We start from the raw sequence: 20,214 nt of genomic DNA on the forward strand, positions 1-20,214 counted from the left end.
CGTATAATTTGCTGTCTTAAGTGCTCATCAAGACGAGTGAGATGACCAAAACAGCGTGTGCCTATGTTGCAACAAACGTGAGCTCCACTAAATACTGCCAGGGTTCAGCTACAGCTCTATCGTGAGTATCTCCTAAGTGCTAAAAAAGACGAGTCGGATGACCAAAACAGTGTGTGCCTATATTGTATAAAACCCGAGTTCCACTAGGTACTGCCAGAGTTCAGCATCAGCTCTATCTTGGGTAGTACTACTCTCCTAAGTGCTCATCAAGACGAGTGAGATGACCAAAACATCGTGTACCTATATTGCAACAAACCTGAGTTCCACTAAATACTACCAGGGTTCAGCTCCAGCTCTATTTTGGGTATCTCCCAAGTGCTCATAAAAACGAGTCGGATGACCAAAACAGCGTTTGCCTATTATGTTGCACCAAACCTGAGTTCCGTTAGGTACTGCCAGGGTTCAGGGTCATTTTGTTGAACTGCACGCCGCCGTTGCAATTGGCGTGCAGTCGGCGTGCAGCTTCCATACAAGTTGCAGTTGGGTTGTATTAACAAACTTCAGTGATTTAGGGCCGATACAGACGGCCTAATATGCTTATCTCTATTTATAATTTTGGCAGTTTCAAGCAATAGTAACACTAAAACTGTTTCTCGAACTGAAAATACCCGATTTAAGTTTACTAACACAACATGACTGATCAGTTCATCGGCGTCACAGAACAGAACATACGAGTAAATTGACCTCCGCAGTGAATATACAGCAAGATTGAATGTTCCAGTATTCACAGAATCTTAATTGCTAAATTGGGAATCAAACCGACCGAAGCGAGATGGGTCAGAATCCGAAATTTTAACCCTTTTTAGGGTTCCGTACCTCAAAAGGAAAAAACGGAACTCTTATAGGATCACTCGTGCGTCTGCCTGTCCGTCCGTCTGTCCATCTGTCACAGCCTATTTGCTCCGAAACTACTGGACCAATTAAGTTGAAATTTGGTACACATTTGGTAAGTCTGTGACCCAAAGACGGACATGTAACGTCAACAAATGAATTTTAAACGTAGGGACTACTTTTGGGGGGTAAATGAAAAAATTAAAAAACAAATTTTTGCAAACTATATCGTGTTACATATCAAACGACAGGGCTCATTGTGAGAATCTCAAATATATTATAAATTTATTATAAATTTAGGATAAAAAGTTTAGAAGTTATTCAAGAAAATAGATAAAAAATTACCATTCCCCCCTCTATCTCCGATTCTACAGGGTCTAAAATTTTGAAAAGAATACACAAAATAGTTCTTTACCTAAAGATGACAGGAAAACCTATTAAAAATCTAGAGTCAAGCGTGAGTCGGATTTAAGAACAAAAATGCGATTAAGCTTTTTTAGGGACACATCCGCAATGGCCCACGTGAAACGTGGTGTAGACAGCTATTGCGAAGGCACTAGGCCGATAGCCGCATAAGAACGAAGCCCCGAGGCGTCCCGATGAGGCGTGCCTTTATGTTCAAGCGTGAGTCGGACTGAAGACAAAAAATGCGACTAGGCTGTATCTGGCACACAGCCGTAATTGTACTTGTACTACTGATTGATTAGGTTACTATTGTTACGTGTTTAAAAAAGCACTATAGGTATTACCTCTCTTCGGCCTTCGCTTTTAAAACACTTGCGGAAGTTGTGGGAAGGGCGAACCCGTCGGACGCTCCGAGCTTTCAGCTCTACGCGGAGTGTTGCGCTCCAATAACTAAGCGCTTTCTGTCTCTATCACTCTTACATATTAGTGCGATAGAGAGATTTTTTAATTTAATAACCAAATCATTAGGTAAATTTAGCTGTTCAGGGGGCCTAGCCAATATGCCAATCGCTTGCGCTCCGACAACGAAGTGCTTTCTGTCTCTATCATTCTTACATATTATTGCGATAGAGAGACAGAAATAGCGTTTTGTTGTCGTGGCGCAAACGTTTGGCATGTTGGCTACGCTCCCAAGGTGCCTAGCCAAGATGCCAATTTTTGTTTTTAATTTAATAACCAAATCATTAGGTAAGTTTAGCTCTTCTGGGGGCCTAGTCAACATGCCAATCGCTTGCGCTCCAACAACGAAGCGCTTTCTGTCTATCACTCTTACATATTAGTGGGATAGAGCACTAATATGTAAGAGTGATAGAGACAGAATGCGCTTCGTTGTCGGAGCGCAAGCGATTGGCATATTGGCTAGGCCTCCTGAACAGCTAAATTATACCCAAAGATTTGGTTATTAAATTGAAAACAAAAATTGGCATCTTGGTTGCCTAGCCACCCTTGGGCCTACCTTGAGTGCATAGCCAATATGCTAATCGTTTGCGCTACGACAACGAAACGCTATCTCTGTCTCTCTATCGCACTAATATGTAAGAGTGATAGAGACAGAAAGCGCTTCGTTGTTGGAGCGCAAGCGATTGGCATGTTGGCTAGGCCCCCAGAACAGCTAAATTTACCTAATGATTTGGTTATTAAAATAAAAACAAAAATTGGCACCTTGGCTAGGCACATTGGGAGCGTAGCCAACATGCCAAACGTTTGCGCTACGACAAAAAACGCTATCTTTGTGTCTCTATCGCACTAATATGTAAGAGTGATAGAGACAGAAAGCGCTTCGTAGTTGGAGCGCAAGCGATTGGCATGTTGGCTAGGCCTCCAGAACAGCTAAATTTACCTAATGATTTGGTTATTAAATTCAAAAATCTCTATCGCACTAATATGTAAGAGTGATAGAGACAGAAAGCGCTTAGTTGTTGGAGCGCAAGCGATTGGCATGTTGACTAGGCCCCCAGAACGGTTAAATTTACTTGATTTGATTATTAAATTAAAAACAAAAATTGGCATCTTGGCTAGGCACCTTGAGTGCGTAGCCAACATGCCAATGGTTTGCGCTACGTCAACGAAACGCTACCTCCGTCTCTCTATCGCACTAATATGTAAGAGTGATAGAGACAAAGCGCTTCGTTGTCGGAGCGCAAACGATTGGCATCTTGGCTAGGCCCCTAGACCAGCTAAATTGAACCTAATGATTTGGTTAGTAAATTAAAAATAATACGGTTACTGAAACTATGCGATATGCGACAGTCAGTTTGTAAGATTTTATTCCATAAAATACGTATAAATTAGACAAGAGACTAACTACTATTACATCTACTATACGTAATTAGTACCTATACGGTACCCGAACTACATTTTTATTCGTGGAATATTATTTCGATTAAAAATCATGATTATATTTATTTGATTAAGAATAAGTTATTCTCATTCAATTTTTTCTCATATGAATTATTCCCGATCAAAATTATTTGAATATTTTTGACGGGAATAAAATCGAGATGATTTTATTCCTACGAATTCTTATTTAAATAATGATTTTATTCTTGAATGCCCAACACTGTTAGGCAGGGAGCTAGCTACCCGTCATCGAGTGCAGCATTTATTTGCTATTATCATTTTCAATCTGCGGTGTCTCCAGGTGCACAGCATAGTGTCCCGCTGCGCGGCGCTGGCGCGCGAGGGCTACAGCGCGGCGACGTGGCGGCGCGGCGCGCTGCACTCGTGCTCGGTGCTGTGGTGGGAGCGCCGCGCCGCGCCCGCCCGCCCCCAGCGCGCGCCGCACCCCGCCGCCGTGCGCGCGCTGCCGCCGCCCGGGGACATCCTCAACTCCTTCTACAGGTTAGGGTTATGTGGGTTTAAACTAGGGCATGCAGTACCGGTCCCGGTACCAACAATTTCATTTCCCGGTTCTGGGCATGGCAGGAACCGGGATTCCCGGTTCTCAAGGCATCTTTTGATTACATTTAAGAAATTGTTTGTGTTAGCGTACAATCTTTATGAATGACTTATTTTCATATAAGTAATTTGCATAAGAATTAATAAATTACTTATTTTATTATAAACAAACACGTAATTGGCGTTCCAATCTATTTTACGAAATTAACCGGCACACATTGCCTCCGCCTGGGCCCGGCCACACGGCCGTAGCGTAGTCGATGCACGCAGCACTATACAGGGTCATTGGACTATTGTGTGAGGTAATTAGGTAGGCCATACTGAACAACTTTTTCTATGGGACCAACTCCGAAATCACAAAATTTTTTTTGGTGTTTTATAGATTTTGGTCGAGTGGATGTCGACGTTTTCTATGGGAAGGCTAAATTTTTTTTGGGATTCTAGGGTTATTTGGGTCCCCCGTTTCATAGCACCATCCCGAGGTAAAGCACTAAAACATTACTACTATTGAAATGGGAATAATAAATAGTCATATGATGAGAACCGGGAAGTACCGGTACCGGTCTTCAGTACCGGTTCTTTTGACACTATAAAATTCCCGGGAATTCCCGGGAATATGAGAACCCGAAATTCCCGGGAGCATGCCCTAGTTTAAACGCATACTTGCGCCGCGTGACGTTCGTCTTCGAGTCGGAGGACCTAATACTGTTGCGCCTTAGGAAACGAAACGGTAATCTCTCTATCACTCTTCTATATTAGTGCGACAGGGAGATATCACCGTATCGTTCACTACGGCGATAACGATTGGCATCTTCGCTAGGCACCGAGGTCAACGTCCACAGGTTTGATTATAAAATTTAATAACTGTAATCTACATAGTTATGCAGCTGGAGAACAAAATGTATGAACCCTTGGCCATATGAACCGCCCCCACCTAGCCCATCAGCTGGCGACGCCCTTGGCGGTTTAAGCGTCAAGAGGAAACAGGCAAAGAATAAAAAAATGAACGTCGTTTCAAAGAATTGATCTAATTGCGTTTAAATTTTGGTTTGAATTTGAGGTTTCAAATGATTTTTTTTACGGAATGATCAACAAATTGGATTTTGAATTTAAAATAAAACTGAAATTATTTCTCTTTCCAGGCAACTTGTGGAGCTCGCCTTCCCAAACGACTCCCAAGGAGTGACCATCAAGGAACTGATATGCGTGCACCTAGGGCTGCTACCCGCCACCACGGCCGTGCAGCAGGCGCGCCGGCTGGCTCACACGGTGCACGAGCTGTTCACTGACAACCCTGCGACTGCTACAGACTTGCTTTAATGAAGGAGGGGTAAAAACTAAACTCTCGACGATTATATATATGTGTATTTACAGTAGAACCCCTCATAGTAAGATCACGTATCTAATACGCCTTTCTACACTGGTCCCTGCTTGTTTTCATACATTTTATCACGGACTCTTAATACGCTTTCCCGCTTGAGACTCTTTCGACGGGACCCCTTAGAAACTTCTAAAGCGGGTTTTATTGTATATGGAATTTGATATTCGGTCAATTCAATCCAATAGTAAATGGCGCTCTCGGCGATGGTACAATTTTTGTATGGAATTGGATGCCATTGATGATCAAAATGGCTGTTTTGCCTTCCCCATTATTAGATCCTTAAATGGGTACTATAAAAGCGACGGTTTGTTCATAAGGTTTGAACCTTATCAAAAAGAGATAAAGTTCTAAATAAGGTAGGAACATTTTCCTTGCTTAGTTAAGATAAATTAGATAAATAGACGCATTCATAGTTTTCTACATTTTTGGTCTCATTGCGTTTCAAACTGAGGGTATTTTTTAGTTGCTATTTTACTTAGGTAATGTAGCCTGTTATGACTTGGCTGAAGCTAATAAGATAAGTCATAGCTCATAGGGCTTACAACAGCGTGTTCCTGGTCTTTAATAGAACAAGGAAACTGTGTCAAATGTGTCATTTACCACCTCAAGGTGCCATTCTGATAATCAAAAATGTATAATGTGTATGTATGTGTGTAAAAATGTGTATTGTATGTATCATCCTTAAAACATTGAGGCTAAACATGCCAAAGTTTATTAGTTTTATTACAATACTGCTTCCAATTCGAGCCTCTGTTGTTTGGAATATTTTTTCCGAATTTATTTCTATACTAACTGTAGTTGATGTAATTATAAGTATTGTGATTGCTTTACTATTGTAGGCAAATTAATAATCATGTTAATTGTAAAGTAACCTAATATAAATTATGGCATCTAAATTATATTTTATTTTTGTTTGTTACAATTAGTTTTATAACATGTTTGTTCTTTGAAAATGTTATTTTGATGGCCGTAGTAAATAAGATTCTGTTAATCTATCTATACAATTAAGTACCTGTACAGCCAAACGCATTATACATTATAGGGGGCGTCCATTAATTACATGACGGCTTCAGGGGGGGGAAGGAGTCAAACCAAATCTCACGTGGGGCCCATGGGGGAGAGGGTGTTTTGGCAAATACCACGTAAATTTTTTCGGGTAGTAAATTGTAACAATTTGATCTCACGTGAGATTAAAGGGGGAGGGAGGGGATCCAAAAAAAACTCACGACATCTCAGGGGAGGGGGGTAAAATAATCCTCAAAACCCCTCAATTAATGGACGGCCCCCTACTGAACAACTTTTACTTCGTGACCCAGCAATACTGGGCTAATCTCGAAAACGCACAAAAATAAACTTCCGTCCCATACACTTCGGTGAATATGTCAATGTTCGGAGATTGTTTTCTCAATTTCGGGGTTGGCCCCATATTAAAGTTGTTGTTCAGTATAACCTACATACATATTATTATTCACCCCTCAGAGTATGGTCAGACATAACTATATCACCCTATACATATGAGGTCTGGTCTTAAGGTTGATAATGCTGATAATACCCTATTATATTAGCTTTGAGTAACATTCCTGTGCCATTGCCATTCCTTGCCAATTATTTTTAGTTTTTATACTTTATTTAAAAACTATAATTAAATAAACCATATTCATATTAATTTCTTGTTTCATTATAATTGAGCGAAGAGAAAATTAACAATAGTTGAAATAAAACATAAGTTTAGAGTTTCATAAACAAATAATTACAAAAATATCTTGTACATGTTCAACTATATATCGATAATTAAATACTAGTGGTATAATAGCTAATGGTAATCAAATTAAGTAAACAAACTTAAACTTAAATATGAATAATCTTGTATTCTTAATAGCTATATGAATAGCATTGTGATATATAATAGTGGAAATACATTCTTAACACGTGGTATCATTATGGGTTAGGTTAAACTGACAGGTCCATAATGATAAAATAAGTCTCCCTTAAATTACTTTTTTAGACGTCTCTAAATAAAAATATATTCTACGTTAACATTCTGGATGAGACTGGCTCAGTACCGTAAGTGGCGACGCGAAGAGGCCTATGCCCAGCAGCGGGCGATAGAAGGCTAAAATGATGATGATGAACATCACAGATAACTATTGTGGGGCCAAAATCAACGTACAGAGTCATAAACTCATAATCATTAAGCTGGCCATCTCCCTGGCACTTGCGGCCTCTAGCGATGCGATGCAGCTTTCTCGCTTTATCTTTATTGCCCTACGGCTCATTGGTTTAAGTGCTCAAATAAGAATTTGCAAATCATGGTGTTGAGTGATGGTATTTTGCAAACTGGCCTTTGCTTCAAAATAAAATTTGAATATAATTATGTAGTTCAAAGAAGAAAATAAGTCTTATAACTACGTAGCGAGTATGAGTTTGCGAGCGCATTAAATGTAAAAGCAGATATATTTTAACGGCCGTAACAGCAATAACTAAGATATGTACACGAAATATGTAAAAACGATCATTAGATTCTAAGTAACAACTTTCAACATCAATGTAATGAGAAGATTTGTTTTGTATTTACGAACAGAATTAACAAATCATGAAACAATGGAACAAGTAATATTTCAAATAACTAAGAGTACTTTATCTGTGTGTCCCAAATACTGACACTAAGAGAATTGATAATTAATTTTTTTGAACACCAGACGACGAAGTAATATGCCGTGGTCTGGACGCCAGGCAATCACGATTATTTAAGCGAATTGAACTTTATGGAGTCCCGCATAAGTCCCTATTGCATTGGCGAAGCTGTCGGCTGTGGCTGTAGCCGTCGTTGGTGTCGTTGGCAAGACTTTCCGATGACTGCCACAACACTCATCAGACCTTTAAATTTAACACAGATATTAAAGATGTAAAAAGCATGAATGTCAGTATTTGGTCCACCTATAAAGTGTAGGTATGATTAAAAAAGTAGAGGGAAACTTAATGCTATAGTATAAGGCACTGGTACTGACCATCTACCACTCTGGGGAACTTTCACCTAAATGTTTCATATCATCATTGATGACGATGGTTTTCGTGTTGTTTACTTTGTTATCATCCACATCAAAACTTATCAGGTCTTCAATGTGGTTGTTTGATTTCTGAAAGCAAAATACAGTATTAGCCGGGTCTACACAGAGAGAGAGCATACGCGCGAGGAAACTGCCAGTGTAGACGTGCCTCGCGCGGGCCGCCTCAGCCGATGCAACTCAGTGTGGATCCGGCTATTAAAATAAAATTTTATCAATTTATTGATTTGGATTGATAGATAGAACGAAAGAGAGGGAAAATGTGACTTTTCATCAGGTGGTCCTTATGCTTCATCTGCAATAAGGGCCATTCTATCAAAATTTCTGTTGGAATTTCAGATAAAATGGCCCTTATTGCACTTGAATCATAAGGACCCTACTGTGTGGAAAGCCACAAATGGTTATTTATTATTATTGAGCAAGACTTAAACTAAAAACCCTTAAACTAATTGGGGATTAAGTTTCCTCATCATTTCCAAATGATATAATATAACTACATTAAATTCTGAGCAAAAACATTAAGCAAGAAATTACATGAAATTAATGTTTTGTTAATAATTAACCCCCTTATTCATAAACGTTTACTAAAGTTGACAAGCCGATAATAATCGTTTGTCCCTTTCCGACGTATTGGTATGATGGAAAGGGACAAACGATTATTATCGGCTTGTTAACTTTAGTAAACGTTTATGAATAAGGGGGTAAATTTTTTTCTGCATTTTAAATTAAAAATGAACTTTGCTCTAGCAGGTAAATGTTTTAATCATACCAGGCCTATGGACTCTCCGCGCGAGCTCGGATTTATACCTACGATCTGTTACCGTTCACAGTAGAAAAGCAAGCCAGTTGGTGTGTGCGCTCACGCACGCACGTCACCGCGCGTCGCACTGTCAATTTTACGATAGTTACAAGCTACATAGGTACTATTAAATTTCTTTAATTAAACATGTAATGTTTATTACGACAAATGTATAGTTATACATTCTCGTATATCTATCTATTTGAAATAGGTAGCAAATTTTCAATTTATTTTGGTAAATGCTTATTTTAACGACAGTAACTTAACTTTACACCAGAAAGTACCTACTCATAATGCTCTGGTTAACTTATAATGAATTACCTGTATCCATGGGTTATCTATTATTTTTCTTTATTGCGTACGATAAATCTGTATCTGGTTTTAAATTACACGAAGTTTTATAACTAATTCTTGATGGGATCATTGCGCGGTTTATATAAAACGGCGTAAACACTGCGGTTACTGCAGGGACATATGACCTTTAAAAACCGGGCAAGTGCGAGTCGGACTCGCACACGAAGGGTTCCGTACCATTATCTATAAAAACGACGTTGCTTAACTTTGGTCATAAATCACGTTTGTTGTATGGGAACCCCACTTAAATCTTTATGTTATTCTGTTTTTAGTATTTGTTGTTATAGCGGCAACAGAAATACATCATCTGTGAAAATTTCTGCTGTCTAGCTATCACAGATCACGAGATACAGCCTGGTGACAGACGGACGGACGGACGGACGGACGGACGGACGGACGGACGGACGGACGGACAGACGGACGGACGGACGGACGGACGGACGGACAGACGGACAGACGGACGGACGGACGGACGGACGGACGGACAGCGGAGTCTTAGTAATAGGGTCCCGTTTTACCCTTTGGGTACGGAACCCTAAAAATGAGTATTTCGCAAACACTAACGCATAAACGGAATATTAGGTATAATTTAAGATTTAGCTTTTCTTTTATTTCACTCGTTGTTTAAGTAGGTATTTATTTATCATTTCTAAGCGCCAGCAGCCCTAGCGTTTGTGCGGTGTGCGCGGCGCGGGAGCAGCGCGTTGAAGGTCACTCATTGCATTTTTATGTAGGTATCAAAACGGTCACAAACATGGGTATACACCAACAAAGTGAAGGAGAAAATAAGAACTACGCAGAGAGCTATGGAGAGAAGTATGACGGGGCTGCGGAAAATATACAAAATAAGACACATAAGAATCAGAGAAAAAACCAAGGTAACCGATGCTCTGACGCTCTTACCCATGCTCTCAAGCTTAAGTGGAACTGGGCAGGCCATGTAGCCCGCATGACAGACAAAAGATGGACCATACAAACCACAAAATGGAAGGGACCACACGGAAAACGCCCCCCCGGCAGGCCGAAGAAACGCTGGTCCGAAGACATTACCCAATTAGCCGGAAAACATTGGATGGAGACAGGAGAAAACAGAGAAAGATGGAAAAAACTGGAGGAGGCTTTCACCCAGAGAGGGATCCATATAAATAAATAAAACAACAAGTTCAAAAATACAAAGTTAAACTAAAAATGGATATGGAAGAAAAGGCTATAATAATAAATAATAAATAAATCAAAACGGTAGGTATTTGCATTTTCTTTGAGAGATAAGTATCTGTTCATAAGAACTATTATATAATCTGTGATCATACTTACACTTGTTGATGGCTGTGTGCTTGTCTTCGAAGCAGCTGCATAACTTAACTTGGGCTGTTTCACTGAACTTGATATTAGTATAGGGCTGGAACTTCTCTCAGCCTCATTGCTAGATGGAGGAGGGTTGTCACACTCAGTCAGGTTGTTACTATGGAGCAGAACATTTGGGACACTCAAAATGTCCACCCGTGAAGGTGTAGCCAGTGCTTGCACACATGCTTCAGCCATCTCTCTCTCTCTGTTCATGAACTTCTCCTCTAAACTTTTATTATAGCTCACTTGCAGGTCTTCACATTGCTTGTCAGACAGAATAGCATTCATTTGTTTAATTTCAGCTTCTAGCTCTCTGATTGTGCATTCATTCTTAGCTGCTAATCGAGCCTCCCTAAGAAGCCGGACATCTACTGCCTCCTGTATCCTTAGAATTGCTTCTGTTGTGCTGCTACTTTGCACATTGCTGTCCTTTACAATTTTATTGAAAATGCTATGCGGTGACAACCTGTGGGGCTTCTTGTAGCCCGTCAACCTCTCCCCCAGATTTGCTGTCACATCCTCGATGTATTCATAAATGTCAAAGCAATTGATTTTACCAAATCTGTAGGTAAATGTGTGTGTTGATGCAGAAGATGAAGTTTTGCTGGATAATATGCAGGTGGCAAAGTTTTTTCTTCCATGATGCTTTTCAAAATACTTTTGCAGTCCCTTGGATATTAATCTATCTCTAAACGTAGGTTTAACCGAACTATTCTTTCGGTATTTGTACCAACCAACAATCTCATTTGCGGTGTTTGAAAGTAAGTTTGATAGTACATCCTCCTTTATTCTACCGGTTGGGAGGTAAAACAAGGACACCGAGGGTAGAGGCAGGACAGTTCTTATGACTATTTGAGTGTCCAACCGGGCATTATCGCTTTGTGAGTCAGATATGTGATTAGTTATTTCAGAAGTCACGTCCCCAACCAGAAATCCCTCCTGCAAACAAAATATGCACAAGGTAAAACACTTTTCTAAATGAAACGTATAATTTGACTATAGTGTACTTTCAAAAAGCTGTAGTTAAAGTTACCTGGCAATTTACTGAATTTACACATTCGTATAACAAAAAGGATAATGCAGTGCCGCTCAGTGACACTTTTTCGGTATATGCCATGTTGAGCAATAACTCATTAATTATATGGCACTTGAGCAGGTTAAGTTCTATGCAACCACTGTTGAAGAAATAAGTTATTTATGTATTTGCTTATTTATTTTTCTACTTTATTAAAAATGACGCGAAATGTGAAAAATGTGACGTTTTTGGTTGACAATTTGACATCTCACTTTTTTAAATATTGCATAGACTGCAGCCCGAAATACATGTTAAGGCTTCTACAAACGTTGCGACAAGTGACATGCAATTTAATTGGCCTCATTGCAGCATGATTTGATCGATCGATTGAATTCGTTGCTCCTACTTTTGGATTTTATATATTTTACATTTTCGTTGACAGTAAGAGAGCTAGACAGAAGTTGGTCCGCCTTACTAGCTATAAGTGAGAGCGAGAAAGAGATATGCTGACCGGATAAAGATCGCGGTCCGGTTTACCTGATGGCCCGTCCGTTACAGCTGTTACAGCTATAATACGCAGTCTGTGGTCGCACTCGCAGTCGCCGTTTTTAGTCTGTGATTTCGTCTGTCTTCATTCTTCTGTCAGTTCAGTTTAATGCACAGCACAGTAGAATATTACTGAAACTGAAGAGATTGCGTATGTATTTAAATTGTTATTCAAGTTAATTATAATAATAGCTTTATTGAAATAATTTGAACAGTGTTGATTTTTAAATGAGATGAAAAAAGGTTTTAAATAGGTAAGTCATGTTGCTTTTATTTGTCAGTGCGTCAGCTTCGAAAAGCTAAAATTAGTATTTATTTTTGAACGACATTGCATAAACATACAGAGATTACTATCTAGTAATATCTGGTTAAACTATATGAGTACATAAGTAAGATAATAGCAGGAAACTTATTTATCTGGCTGATGATTTTGCAAACAAAAAAGTACAAGTATATCTGGCCGCGCTCATATTCTAATGTCTGTTTTTTTTTAAGGTACAAAGCCCTAAACTGTATGTTTAGGCTTACGAAAATAGTGGTTCTGCCGAAGAAATACCCAAGATTTTTATACTCGCATTTTACTTTGAAGTATAAGTTTCCTCTTAACCGACTTTCAACTATGGATGAATCTAAAGCTAAAGAAAGTGTGACCACTCCAGACAAGCACATGTCGAAAAAGTACTACCGGCGTGCAGAACACAGGTATGTTTTTCTATTTTATTACATAATTTACCATTAGCACAGTCAGCTGCTAACCAACTTGAGCAAAGTATTAACCCCCTTATTCATAAATGCGCTACAAACCTCAATTAGCTGATAATCGTTTGTCTTTATCTGTCATTTTGACTTGTGTATTTGTAAGAAAGGGATAAAACATAATTTAACTAAATCAGGCCTGTAAAGTTTTATGAATATGGGGGTTAGTCCACGTCCATATAGTACAATAGATTTTGAGGCCACCTTTTTCAATTAGTGGTTCAGCTACTTGGTTTTTTTATTGTTGATGATCAACCAGCAATTCTGATACTCGGAGAAATAGGTTTGATGTCTATGAATCAACTCATATTACTTTCAAGTATTTTTAAAACACAAAAGATCACTTGTATTTTGTTGCCAAGCAAAATAGTAATAAAATTAGATAGTGGTATCATGTATGTGTTTGCCCAGATAATATTTTATCATTTTGACATTGAATATCATGAGAGAGAAAGTCAAATAAAACATTTTTGTACAATATTCAACTTGGTGATAAACAGACATTGGAATCTAGGGGGCATAATTTATTGATAATTTAATTGATCAATATAGGAACTCGCTGTCAATAAATTATGCCTGATAGATTTTGATGTCTAGTGATAAACAACCTACTAGATTATGTATTTACTGGTTGTCATCATATCAATTGTGACATATTGGTTATTTTCGATATTTTTTTCCTAAGACTTGGAGCATTCACAATTTAAGCCATTCTTACTTTGACTCTCCACTCACTAACAAAAAGAGGAATTGTTTCAAACTGAAATGACAAATAAACAATTATTAACATTAGAAAATTTAGGAAGAGCCTCACAGAACTGAAGACAATCCTAAAGTTTTTATACAACATGAATTAATAGAAAGAAGTTTCATCAGACAAATATCCAATTTTTATTTAAAGTCTAGTTACTAGGTCAAGTGGGGTGTCAATTTACAGAACTTGCTTTGTATATTCCACAAAATTTTTAATTTTATTTTACAGTGAAAATAAAAATATTAATGAAGGAAAATGTAAAAAAAATACAAAGGACTATGCATCAAAATTCCCCAAAACCTACAGAGTTGAGAGTTAGGTCATTAGATAGGTATTTTTCTGTACTTCATTTCGTTCTATGGGCACCAAGCGGAATTCCATTGCAGAACTGAGAATTTGGTATATTAGTCAAAATGTCGTCACCCTTATTACCTAGGCAATAGAGTCCACCGCCGGGCGAGCGCGGCAAATCATTCAGTGTGCTCGCCCGGCGGTGCGCGAACATCTACCCTGCTGCTATTAATTTACTTACTTGGACTCTATTGCCTAGGTAATAAGGGTGACGACATTTTGGCTAAAATACCAATATCTCAGTTCTGCAATGGAATTCCGATTGGTGCCCATAGAAAAAAAACCGGGCAAGTGCGAGTCGGACTCGCGCACGAAGGGTTCCGTACCATAATGCAAAAAAAAAAACGAAAAAAAAAAGCAAAGAAAAAACGGTCACCCATCCAAGTACTGAACACTCCCGACGTTGCTTAACTTCGGTCAAAAATCATGTTTGTTGTATGGGAGGCCCAGATGACAGACAGACGGACGGACGGACGGACGGACGGACAGCGAAGTCTTAGTAATAGGGTCCCGTTTTACCTTTTGGGTACGGAACCCTAAAAATGAAGTACATAGAAATACCTTTCTAATGACCTTACTCTCATTTCTGTTGGCGTTGGGTCCAGGCTCCATACAAAGTTGCCCATGGTCCATTCTCTATTTAGTACAGTCATTATAGATTTTGACCCGTGAATAATTAGTTCTTGGATTTTTTTTTCGTAGGTCCCTCGGGGGGGTCACTGGGAGTGTAAATTCAAAAAGTAGGCTGAATCAGGCTCCTGCGTATATTCGAAAAACGGTTTTTTTTTTAAAAAGCGGTTTTTCTTCAACAACTCGGCCATTTTTGATTTTACAGTAAAACCGTAAGGACAAAAATTGTAGGAAATTTGATTCTCTACAAGTTAGTCCAGTCATTATATCCAAAAAACCGACCCTTCCCGTGAATAATCAGTTCTTGGATTTTTTTTTCGTACGTCCCTCGGGGGAATCACTGGGAGTGTAAATTCAAAAAGTAGACTGAATCAGGGTCCTGTGTATATTCGAAAAACGGTTTTTTTTTAATAACTCGGTCATTTTTGATTTTACAGTAAAACCGTGAGGACAAAAATTTTAGAAAATTTGATTCTCTACAAGTTTGTTCCTCACAATTTTTCTTCTAGGATCGATAGTTTGGAAATAAAATTTGAAAAAAGCGACAAATTCAAAATATTTTCAACATCTCGTTTATTTTCAACTTTACGACATAAATGAAGAGGACTAAACTTGTAGAGAATCAAATTCTGAACAATTTTGGTTCCCACCTTCTTTCCCCCAAAATCGATATTTTAGAAATTAAACCTGAAAAACGCGACAAATTCAAAATATTATCATTATCTCCTATGTTCTACGCTTTAAGGCATAAATGAAGGGAAACAAAGTTGTAGAGAATCAAATTCTGAACAATTTTTGTTCGAACTTTTTTTCCACCAAAACGATATTTTTTGAATTGGACCTAAAAAAATGCGACAAATTCGAAATATCATTATCTCGTTTATTTTCAACTTTACGGCATAAATGAAGGGAAAAAACTTGTAGAGAATCAAATTTTCTAAAATTTTTGTCCTCACGGTTTTACTGTAAAATCAAAAATGACCGAGTTATTCAAGAAAAACCGTTTTTCGAATATACACAGGACTCTGATTCAGTCTACTTTTTGAATTTACACTCCCAGTGATTCCCCCTAGAGACGTACGAAAAAAAAATCCAAGAACTGATTATTCACGGGAAGGGTCGGTTTTTTTGGATATAATGACTGGACTAACTTGTAGAGAATCAAATTTCCTACAATTTTTGTCCTTACGGTTTTACTGTAAAATCAAAAATAGCCGAGTTATTGAAGAAAACCCGTTTTTTTGGAAAAAAATCATTTTTCGAATATACGCAGGAGCCTGATAAAGCCTACTTTTTGAATTTACACTCCCAGTGACCCCCCCGAGGGACCTACGAAAAAAAAATCCAAGAACTAATTATTCACGGGTAGGGTCGGTTTTTTGGATATAATGACTGTACTAATTGTGGCGCACGTTTGTGCACCGGACAAACAAACCGGATTTTTGGCGAAACCGATGGTTCGGTTTTGCTTTAGTTTCGGTCGAAACCGATCCTTCGGCCTAAACATGAATTTTATGCCGAAATCTACGGAAACCACGGTTGGACACTAATAATTTTACTAATGTGTTTTGTTTAGTAACAAACTAAATTGTACTGAAAATATTCCACTAGGTTGATAAGACGACACAGTACGTCAAATTGGTCGCTCAAATACATGCCAAACAGATAAAGATCCAACAAACAAAGGTTAGGCTTGCGTAAGTGTATCTACTAATTATTATCAGTATATTATGGGACCATTACTCTCGGTGGTATATGAGAAATTGGCCAATTCTTTACTTGCACTCTATATTTTCGACATAGCTCAGAGAAATGTAAAAATTAGCTTGGCACAAATGATTGAATTGTTTTTTTTTTAATGAATGTGTTCGCCTCAGTATGGCGGGCTGTAAGTCACACCGGAGAAGTATGGCATTACGCTACCGCCTACTTCTTTTTTATGGACTATCGGAAAATACGAGGATTTTTGTGGAACAAATCGTTCGACACTCGTATTTTATCCGACACGTTCGACAAACGCCCACGCGATTGGGCCGCCGGTACCAGCGCTATGACCATCATTTTTCTTTCCTTCATTACGTACTTAGACCCCTGACGAACCGCCATACTGGTACAAATGACCCAGTAAAATGTGTCACTATCTCCCGGTCTAAAATATTTTGATGTTATTTTTGAGGCTCTAGCCCTAAATTTTTAGAAAAATTATGTCTTTTTAACCGACTTAGATTTCATAGAAGGAGGAGGTTCTGTATTCGGTTGTGGCTATTTTTTTCTTTTTTTTTTTCTATGTACGTTCACCGATTACTCCGACATCCGTAGTCCGATTTGAGTAATTCTTTTTTTGTTTGAAAGGAGCTACCTCCGAGTTGGTCCCATTTTAATTTGGTTCTGTTCTGATGATGGGATCCATGAGGAATTGAGGGAACTCCTCAATTTTTAAAGGCACATGCATGGTGTTTTGGGCGTTTTCTTAAGCAACTCGAGCATTTTCTCCCGAAAACCACCAATTTGATGAAGTAGACCTGATGATGATGATTATTTTGATGATAATGATGATGATTTCTTTAAATGTAAGTATGTTCAGCGATTACTCCGGCACCTGTGATCCGATTTGAGTAATTCTTTTTTGTTTGGAAGAAGTTACCTCCAAGGTGTTTCCGTATTATTTTTGGTTCTGGTCTGATGATGGAATCCATGAGGAATTGAGGGAACTCCTCAATTTTTAAAGGCACGTGTTAAGTGATTTCGGGGTTTTCTAAAGTAACTCGAGCATTTGCTTCCGAAAACCACCAATTTGATGTACTGCAACTGTAGCCTTACCACGAGTTTGACATTGACACATTCGCTAACGTCTTATGCATCTAAATGTAACTTTTTATGCATCTCGCTCACACTAAGGTTAGTACGAGCGAGATGCATAGGAAGCAAGTTACAAACATGCTAGCGAATATATCAATGTCAAACTCGTGGTAAGCTGGTAAGGCTACTGATCGGGGATTAGGGTTAGGAGTTAAGGGGTCAGGGATTAAGGGGTCGGGGAATGGCGGTTGAAGGGTTGCTGGTTCAGGACCGAGGGGTTCCTGGATCAGGGGTTGATGTGCTGTGAGGTTGAGTGATCGGGGGGCTGAGGGATTGGGTCAGTGGCGGGGCGGGCGGATGGATTTAGTTGACAGGAATTATAATTTCCTAGACGGACTCGAGAAAATTTCTGGTTCAGGGTCGAGGGGTTCCTGGATCAGGGGTTGATGCGCTGTGAGGTTGAGTGATCGGGGCGTTGAGGGATTGGGTCAGTGGCGGGGCGGAGGATGGATTTAGTGTAGTAGTGACAGGAATTATAATTTCCCAGACGGACTCGAGAAAATTCCTGATTACATATTTATTAAAGAAATAGGTACACGAATTTAGTGTTAAACATGATCTTGTTTTTCATTCATGCGTCGCGCTCTTAACAATGCGTTAAATCTAAAAATGGAAAAATAAAAACTTTTTACAAAAAAAAGCAAACCGACTTCAAAAAGGATGAAATAAAATATTATCCTTTTTGAAGTCTATGCGTTACCAACTGATATGTTTGAAGTCGGTGCCAAACCAAGTAGTAACAATACCAGTCAAAAATAATCAGCTTTATGGCTATAAATCCCATTAGAACTGTACTAATAACTATTACAAATGTGTAAGTAATTCTGTCTGCCTCTTTGTCGCCTTTTCATGGCTAAACAACTGAACCGCATTAGGTGAAATTTGGCAAGAAGGTAAATTTCTTGAATTGTTTTATATTTTGAAATGTAGTCCTCTGGATAAGGGACGGGAAATTACTCAGTCCCAATCTCACACTTGCGTGCTATAGACTGTTCGAGCATTAGTAAGAAATGCTCTTTAAAAAATACGACGGAAAAAAAATGCATTGGATTTCCACTAATGTGCCGACAAACATGGTACAGACTGCGCCAAGAAGGTTTGATCGTGTGTTCTGAGGTGTGTTCTTAGATAGAATCGACGTCAAAGATATGTTTACACTTTTGCACCTTACACCTTTGTTATAAGGCGAAAAGTGTAAACATATTTTTAACGTCGACTGTACCTACAGAAAGTATGTTCATTGTCGTCGTGTAAGGCAATCCAACGTAGGTACATCCTTATCGAATCGCACCAAAATCATGGTATGCTTCAAAATTTGGCTTGGCACCGACTTCAAACATATCAGTTGGTAACGCATAGACTTCAAAAAGGATAATATTTTATTTCATCCTTTTTGAAGTCGGTTTGCTTTTTTTTGTAAAAAGTTTCTTTACAACTTACTTTGCTATTGAGCTGTCAAGGCAGGCCTGCTTATTAAGAATTAAAGTCAGGATGCTATCGCCTGTATTCGCAAAGATATTGAGATCTAAAAATAAAACTTGTAGGGTAAATACTTAATACATTTCAGTATATTATACTTTGAACTCTGCCTAGCACCCTACTATGTAAGAGATAAGTACATCTACATATTATTTAGATCTACACTAATATTAGTTGTTGATTAAAATCGCTATAATATCTAGATAAGGCAGATAAAAATAAAGAATAACTAATAACAGTAATAACCATTCTCACCTGTTGCTAGGGACGTGAATATCAAAAACACTTTCCACGCTAATTATACAAAATGGTTACGAGGTCGAAACCGCAGCAAAATGCTAATTATATTAACATACCATTTTCGTACCAAACTCATGAATAATATGCTGATCTATAATATAAATAAATCTACTATGACGTTAAAAGGTCTGTAATCAGGCAAGAGTTTATCATCCACGGGGGTCATTTTACTGCGCGGGAGTCCAAATCAATCGCCGGCAGTACTAACTTGAAACTTGAACGACGCACACGTCCAATTCGATATTTAAATTTAAATAAATAATGCCTGACGCGTTCGAGAGTGCGTATCCGCTGTCGCCGACGGTGAATCCAGAGCAACTTCGCGCACGCGCGAACTCCTCCTCCAAAAAGAAGCGGCCATCCGTGACGTTCTACGCCGGCGATGAAGCTGTAGAAGTGCCAGATAAATCCATTGTGGGCATAGACAAGCCGTTGAGAAAGACGTCCAACGACAGAAGTGAGGTTGAGCTGGACACGTACGCGGAGTCTCTCACCAGCATGCACAGCCGTTGGTTTGACAAACGCGCGGCCGAGCACAGGTATACATTTGCACGTGTGGTGTATTTATGAACCGGTAAACTGGCGCGTGTAACTAATAATGTTCCCGATACGTGATTCTATGTCAACGTGCTCGTATTATTAATTCCAAGGCCAGGCCAAATAAATAACCTGCTAATTCTAGTATACATAGTATGTAACTACTAAGTCTTAAAAAGTTGGTAGGTAATTGACTTCTATTTCTGAAATTGCTTAGTAAAGAACGAATACTACGTTCTTACGTCAGGGGTAAGTCCGCTACAAATGAGAAAAATCTTTCGTGATTTA

The 20,214-nt window shown here is 38.8% G+C and overlaps 4 protein-coding genes and 1 long non-coding RNA gene across 6 annotated transcripts in view; 2 read left to right on the forward strand and 3 right to left on the reverse strand.

The window, feature by feature from the left end:
- LOC134794346 (BLOC-3 complex member HPS1) overlaps positions 1-6,299 on the forward strand; it is a 36,855-nt gene extending 30,556 nt beyond the window's left edge. Inside the window, exons 11-12 of the mRNA XM_063766139.1 lie at positions 3,497-3,696; positions 4,896-6,299. Of these exons, the coding sequence (XP_063622209.1) occupies positions 3,497-3,696; positions 4,896-5,073 (378 nt within the window). The 3' untranslated portion in view covers positions 5,074-6,299. The remainder of the gene's footprint in view (positions 1-3,496; positions 3,697-4,895) is intronic.
- LOC134794343 (ATP synthase subunit s, mitochondrial) overlaps positions 1-20,214 on the reverse strand; it is a 242,433-nt gene that overhangs the window by 46,153 nt on the left and 176,066 nt on the right. The gene's annotated exons all lie outside the window — the stretch shown is intronic.
- LOC134794335 (BRISC complex subunit FAM175B-like) lies at positions 6,791-11,966 on the reverse strand. The gene is made up of 4 exons (XM_063766126.1): positions 11,733-11,966; positions 10,667-11,638; positions 8,143-8,271; positions 6,791-8,011 (listed from the first exon to the last, which is right to left on the reverse strand). The coding sequence occupies exons 1-3, from the start codon at positions 11,814-11,816 to the stop codon at positions 8,146-8,148; spliced, it is 1,182 nt and encodes a 393-aa protein (XP_063622196.1). The 5' UTR covers positions 11,817-11,966; the 3' UTR covers positions 6,791-8,011; positions 8,143-8,145.
- Positions 12,371-20,214, forward strand: part of LOC134794327 (cytosolic purine 5'-nucleotidase) — a 42,270-nt gene continuing 34,426 nt past the window's right edge. The window contains exons 1-2 of one of the 2 annotated variants that reach the window (XM_063766115.1): positions 12,371-12,514; positions 12,756-12,962. In XM_063766115.1, coding sequence (XP_063622185.1) covers positions 12,775-12,962 — 188 coding nt within the window. In that variant the 5' untranslated portion in view covers positions 12,371-12,514; positions 12,756-12,774. Of the gene's footprint in view, positions 12,515-12,755; positions 12,963-19,602; positions 19,929-20,214 lie in introns of those variants that run through there. The other variant, XM_063766114.1, reaches the window with a different exon arrangement.
- LOC134794585 (uncharacterized) lies at positions 14,933-16,151 on the reverse strand. Its single transcript, XR_010144684.1, has 2 exons — positions 15,708-16,151; positions 14,933-15,555 (listed from the first exon to the last, which is right to left on the reverse strand). It is a non-coding gene; the product is annotated as an uncharacterized LOC134794585 (long non-coding RNA).

Source organism: Cydia splendana, chromosome 10, assembly GCF_910591565.1.
Source record: "Cydia splendana chromosome 10, ilCydSple1.2, whole genome shotgun sequence".
NCBI lineage: Eukaryota > Metazoa > Arthropoda > Insecta > Lepidoptera > Tortricidae > Cydia > Cydia splendana.